We start from the raw sequence: 6,563 nt of genomic DNA on the forward strand, positions 1-6,563 counted from the left end.
TGCTTTGTCCTTATAAGGTCACTCACTCAGAGTGGGACCTACTGGATGGCAGTGGGTGTAGCTTGGTTTCTGACATTCCCAATTAATATGAATTGTTGTTTGTCACATAGAATATACTTAGACATTGTTAAACTTTTTTCCCCCAAAATTTTCTATTTGATACTATTCTAAAATTGTTTGAGGGCAAAACATCCCCTGCCCCCACCCCCACCCCCACCAGCCAGTTAAAAACTAGAATAATCAATGCACAAAACCCAACCAAACTCTGTCATCACGTTGTCTTTCTGGGGACAAAATGCCTTGTTTTTCACTCTGAGGAGTGGCTGGTGGGTTCACACCAGAACTCCTTACAAAAACGTGAGGATATCTCACATCACATAGCCAAACCAGAAAAATGAAGACCATTTCGGCAGGAGTAGAGATCTGTTTTCAGGTGGGATTTAAGAACAGAAGGAGTGTTAACATGCAGGGAAACACAAGGAAGCCTTCCAGGTGGCGGACTCAAAGTCAAAAGGACTCCTGTGCCTGGCTCTGGCCGAACCCATGTCGAGGCCCAAAGTGCAGAACGGAGTCAAGGTTCGGACTTCATAGAGGAGGCTAAGAGCTAACAGGAAAGCGTGAGAGAGGCTTTTGAGGGGGATAATTCATGGATTGAAAAAGAAAAACAAAACTGTTATTAACTAAACCCTAAAATGAATGGTTTTGAGAATGTTCTCTGCCAAAATGATGACTGCCTTTGTTGGTGTCAAGTGGTATAACCTTCATTCTACTTTGATCCTTGTGTTAGTCTGCGTAGACTAGAGAAACAAATTCATGGTGACTCATGTGTATAGGAAAGAGCTTTATATACAAGAGCAATTGAATATTGAGACAATGTCCCAGCCCAGTTCAGATCAAGTCCATCAGTCTGATATTAGCCCATATGTTCAATACGAATCTATACAGTTCTCTTCAGGCTCATGAAACACATGCAATGATGCCAAATGCAAGAAGATCACAGGACAGTGGGTGGGAAGTCTTGTGGATCCAGTCATGGCAGAGGCATCTCAGCACTGGCAGGAGTCTCTACATGGTTCCTTCAGCTCCCAGCCATCAATCAGTCTGTCTCCATCTAGATTGTCAACAAGGATGTCTCGCAGGGACTGAGCAGAGAGAGAATGTGTCTCTTGCCTCCAACGAGGAAATACAGGAGTTCCCAGAATCCTCAGGAGAAAGCCATGTCCACACAAAGGCCTATATCCTGATTGACAGGCTAGACTCCACCCTTACACTCTTATTACTGAAATCGACACCAGATTATGCAATTACTACAATCCTCTGAATTCTTTCTGCTCTGGCTTACCTCAATTTGTACACAGGTGTCTAGGAAAGGTGTTCATCAGGGCTGTATCCTTTCAGCATTCTTAGCCAACCTGTATGCTGAGCAAATAATCTGAGACACTGGACTATCTGAAGAACACAGCCTCAGAATTGTAGGAAGGCCTCTTGTTTAACAACGTTTCTTGCTGAAATAGAAGAGGACTTGAAGCACTTGTTAAAAATCAAAACTGCAGCCTTCAGTATGGACTACAACACAATGTAAAGAAAATGTAGATCCTCACAATTGGACACATAGGTAACATCAAGATAAACAGAGAAAAGGTTGATGTTGTCAAGGATATCTTTTGCTTGGGCCTACAATCAATGCTCATGAAAACAGCAGTCAAGAATTCAAATGATGTATTTCATTGAGCCAATTTGAAGAGTTCACTAAAGATATAGGTGCTATAGCAAAGTGTGGTGAAGAAATCAGCAGTGTTTGGCTATCAGAAAAATTGTGTCTGGGGTCTTAAAACAGACATCTAAGTGAGGCATCAGCAAAGCCCTATGGAAGAAGCATACCGGCCAGTGTAAGCAAATGATTATTAATAATAAAATCCATGATCAGAGGAGAAAACTGTATTAGAGCTTCAAATCTGAGCACCTGGTTTGCAGAAGGCTGTGGATGACAGTAAAAGGTCAAAATGTATTTAGACATCTTGCACATGAATTAAGTTTCCTTGAAGTAAACAAGCGGCCATCTAACTCAGAAGCAACAAAGCCCACATGGAACAACATATCAGCCTGTGTGATCACGAGGTGTCGAATGGATCACTGAAGACAAATGGGTGCATAAGCAAATGTGGCAAAGAAAGCTGATGGTGCCCGGCTATCAAAAAGTATAGCGTCTGGGGTCTTAAAGGCTTGAAGGTAATCAAGCGGCCATCAAGCTCAGAAGCAACAAAGCCCACATGGAAGAAGCACACCAACCTATGCAACCACGAGGTGTCAAAGGGATCAGGTATAAGGCATCATCAGAACAAAAAAATCTTACCATAGTGAATGATGGGGAGAGTGCGGAGTGGAGATCCAAAGCCCATTAGTAGGCCACTGGAGATCCCCTTGCAGAGGGGTCTCGGGGAGGAGACGAGCCAGTCAGGGTGCAATGTAACAACGATGAAAAATACAACTTTCCTCTAGTTCCTAAATGTTTCCTCCCTGTTCCAACTACCATGACTCGAATTCGACCTTGCAAGTCTGGCTAGACCAGAGGATGTACACTGGTGCAGATAGGAACTGAAAATCCAGGGAATCCAGGGCACATGAGCCCTACAGGACCAGTGGTGTGAGTGCTAGGGTGGAGGGAGAGTGGGTAGGAAAGAGGGAACCGATTACAAGGAACTATATGTGACCTCCTCCCTGGGGGACCGACAACAGAAAAGTGGATGAAGGGAGATGTCGGACAGGGCAAGATATGACAAAATAACAACTTATAAACTATCAAGGGCTCATGAGGGAGGGGGGAGCGGTGAGGGAGGGGAAAAATGAGGACCTAATGCCGGGGGTTTAAGTGGAGAGAAAATGTTTTGAGAATGATGTACAAATGCGCTTTACACAATTGATGTGTGTATGGATTGCGATAACAGTTGTATGAGCCCCTAATAAAATGTTTAAAAAAAAAAGAATTAAGTTTCTACTTAATTAAATTCTCTCTGCCCATTGATCAAGGATGCAAATAGCCTTATCCTCAGACATTGGGAAATGGGTTACTGTAGATATAGTTAGGTTAAAAGGCAATGCCTTACCATTTGTCTTCCCTTTTGACCCATTTTCAGCTTGTTCTAGTTTTTATTATTTTCTGCTTCCTTCTGGATTGAGTTTTTTGTGTGCTTTCTTTTGTTGTTGGGGTCTTTTAGTCTGATTTTCTTTGTAGCAAGTTCATAATTGGTAAATTGATAGAGACAGTAAGTAGAGTAATAGGTTCTTAGGGATATGGCGGGCATATCGGGGAAATGTTAGATGCCATTGAGTCAGCTCAAACTCAGCAGCCCTGTGTATGACAGAATGAAACACTGCGGGGCCCTGTCCTGCGCCATCCTCACAATTACTACTATGTTCGAGCACATCCCTGCAGCTATCGTGTCAATCCATCCCCTCCAGGATCTGCCTCTTTTTTGCTCTCCCTCTACCAAGCATGGTGTTCTTTTCCAGGGACTAGCCTCTCCTGACAACATGCCCCCCAAACATGAAACGGAGTCTCACTATCCTCACCTCTAAGGCGCATGCTGGCTATACTTCTTCCAAGACAGACGTTTGTTCCCTTGGCAGTCCAGGGTACTTTCAATATTGTTCACCAGCCTCAGACTCAAATGCATCAGTTCTTCTTTGGTCTTCCTTATTGAATAAGTTTCACACGCACAGAAGGTAATTGAAAATACCATGGCTTGGCTCAGATGCATCTCAGTGCTCAAAGGAACATCCTTGCTTGTCAACACTTTCAGGAAGTCTTGTTCAGCAGATTTACCAATGAAATGTATCATTTGATCTCTTGTCTGCGGAGCATTGGTAGTGGATCCAATAGGGGAAATGAAACCAAACTCACTGCCATCCATTCAGACTCATAATGACTCTGTAGGACAGGGTAGAACTTCCCCATGGGTTTCTGAGATCAAAGCTGTTTAGAAGAGCAGAAAGCCTCCCCTTTCTCCGCATGGAGAGCTGGTGATTTTGAACTGCTGACCTTGTGGTTAGCAGTCCAAGGTGTTTTGATTGTAGTGATAACTGCTCAACTCTTTTTAATATCTTTAAGCCACTGACTTGTATGGTATGTGAATTATGTCAATCAAACTGTTAAAAAAAAAAACACCCCAAACCCTATGGAGTGCCTTTGTAGGGTCCTGTGAGCCTGAATCAACTTGGCAGCAACAGGTTTATCTATGTATCGAATCCCAAGTTTCCATCTTCACGCGTGGTGAATAGATTCGTTTTCTCTCCTTTCATTACTTCTACTCTTAGAAGTTTGTTGGATCTTCTTTGTACCCCGGGTTATTAAAATTACAGTTGTGGTGTGGGTCTTATTGTTTCCATTGTGCTGCGCAATTCCTCAGTCCTGAGGAAAATCTTGCAGTATTTCTTAGATAACGAATGCCCTCATCTCTTTTTCTAGTCTCTCTGTTTAGGTCCTGAATCAATCTTCTGATTTTTGTACATTTTCCATCATTTGTTGTACTTTACTGTGTTACACTTTTTGAAACATTTCCTCAAATCTATTTTCTAATCCTTGTCTTGACATTTTATTTGTGGTAAACTTTATTTTAAATTCAAAAGTACTCTCTTTTGTTCTTAATGTTCCTTTCTCAAAAATAGCATTTTGTTCTTGCCTTGTGATTGGAATAAGTTCCCTTATTTCTTTCAGCATATTAATTATATCGATTACAGTTTTGTTTTTAAAGTTTCCTTTTGCTGCCTGTACAGTTTATTTCCTCCATGTTTTTTTCCTCCCCTATATATTTGTTCTGGTCTCGGACTTTCATCTCCGAATTTTCCTTTAAATTTTTATTGATTTGTGGCCATCTGTTCATCTCTGTGTCTTTTTGGGGTGCTAAAAGCTGACTGAAAGCGCCCTCTGAAGAGGTTCATTGACTGCTGTGCCTCACTGGAAGATGTTCCGGTAGAGGTTTGGGCTCTCTCTTTGGAAGAGGATCACCCCTAATAGCCTTTGGATCTCTTTGGAGACCATTCCGTTTTTCCGGAAAGACTCTTCTAATCCCTTGCTTGTTGGGAAGTATCTAGGATGCCATTTGGGGGCACCCAGTCAGGAAAGGGGGGGTTATGTAGTAAGTGCTACAGGGAGCCCCTGGGTGGTGCCAATGGCTCACACACTGGAGCACAGTCTGTCTGACACCGAAGTCAGAGTCGAGTTGATGGCAATTGGTTAAGTGCCAGAATGTACACTTTAGACTTTAGACCTGCTCATGGCTATAGTGTTTATCTTTTTCTTTATTAAAGTTGGACACCACAGTCTTTGAAACAGTTTTTCTTTTTAAATGATCATGTATTAACTACAGTAGCCCATCGTAATTCTGTGTATAGCATGATTAAGAGCTCAGTCTATGATTATATTTAATTATTTCACGGTAGCAATTTATACTTTGTTCTTAATTTGCAGCTTTTTTCAAAGAGGAAACCTCCAAGGGGGCTGTATGTTTATGGAGATGTTGGTAAGTGTGTTAAACTAAGTTCTAAGTGGGCCAAACAGAGGTGCTCCAGACGTCTCCAGTGATAGACCATCCATCTCAATCCCTCAGCCCCATGCTTCACAGTGCGTCAAGCTGGGCTGTCTAGAAAAACAAAACCAGCGACACTCCTATACGTCAAAGAAAGAACGTTATACCCAGAAAGCATCCCAGCCCCGTCCAACGCACACGCACGATTCCGATACTAGCTAGGGCCCCCTTCATGCTCACGTAGCTGCGGGCCAATGGCCAAGAAAGGCAAATCAGGAAGCATGGACATGACAGGCCCTGAGTGCAGAGCCTCGCCGAGCCAAGGTCAGTGGGAACAGGGGAGGGTGCCCGCAGCTCCCAGGGTGGCTCTCTGGGTTAATGGCCCTCATGGGGCCATCCCTGGAGGCAAACACAGAGTCCCAGCATGGATGAAGACAAAGGGAAAGAGAGGGAAGTTCCCAGCGGCCGCCTTATTAACAGGCCACACCTCCAAGGAGGCATCCTCACTGATAGGTTGGACTCCCCTCGCGTGTTCACATGAAATCTAACAGCCACACCAGGGAAAGGATGAGGCGGGGCAAAGTGGATGGGTGTGGTGAAGAGAAGAAGGGGGTGAGGCTGGCAGAGTTCTCTCTGGCGACGCTTCTAGGAGGTGAGTAGGCAGGATTAGTTAGCATAGGAGGGCACAAACATGATTTTACTAAGTAAACTGGTCACAGAGAAGAAAATCATCCCTAGGTAGGTTGTTAGAAAATTAGAATCTCATTACTCAGTGCTAATTGACCAGCTGAATACTTTCCAAGAAATTAGCTGTTCTTTTTTACTTTGAATTTCTATTTTTAAAATTCATAATATGAGCACTTATCCTCAAGGCAGAGCTTAACTTTTTTTTTTGCGGGGGGCTGGGGGGTTCTTTATTTTTAAAAAGTCATTTGATTGGGGGCTTTTACAGCTCTTATAACATTCCATACATCAATTGTATCAAGCATATTTGTACATATGTTGCCATCATCATTTCCAAAACATTTTCTACTTGAG

At 43.0% G+C, this 6,563-nt stretch overlaps 1 protein-coding gene across 2 annotated transcripts in view; it reads left to right on the forward strand.

The window, feature by feature from the left end:
- Positions 1–6,563, forward strand: part of AFG1L (AFG1 like ATPase) — a 208,213-nt gene that overhangs the window by 37,180 nt on the left and 164,470 nt on the right. For both annotated transcript variants that reach the window (XM_004701998.2, XM_045294475.1), the window contains exon 3: positions 5,468–5,519. In XM_004701998.2, the coding sequence (XP_004702055.1) occupies positions 5,468–5,519 (52 nt within the window). The remainder of the gene's footprint in view (positions 1–5,467; positions 5,520–6,563) is intronic.

The sequence above is a fragment of the Echinops telfairi genome, unplaced genomic scaffold (genome assembly GCF_000313985.2).
Source record: "Echinops telfairi isolate 266 unplaced genomic scaffold, ASM31398v2 ScPeMD7_3533;HRSCAF=4204_0, whole genome shotgun sequence".
Taxonomy (NCBI): Eukaryota; Metazoa; Chordata; class Mammalia; order Afrosoricida; family Tenrecidae; genus Echinops; species Echinops telfairi.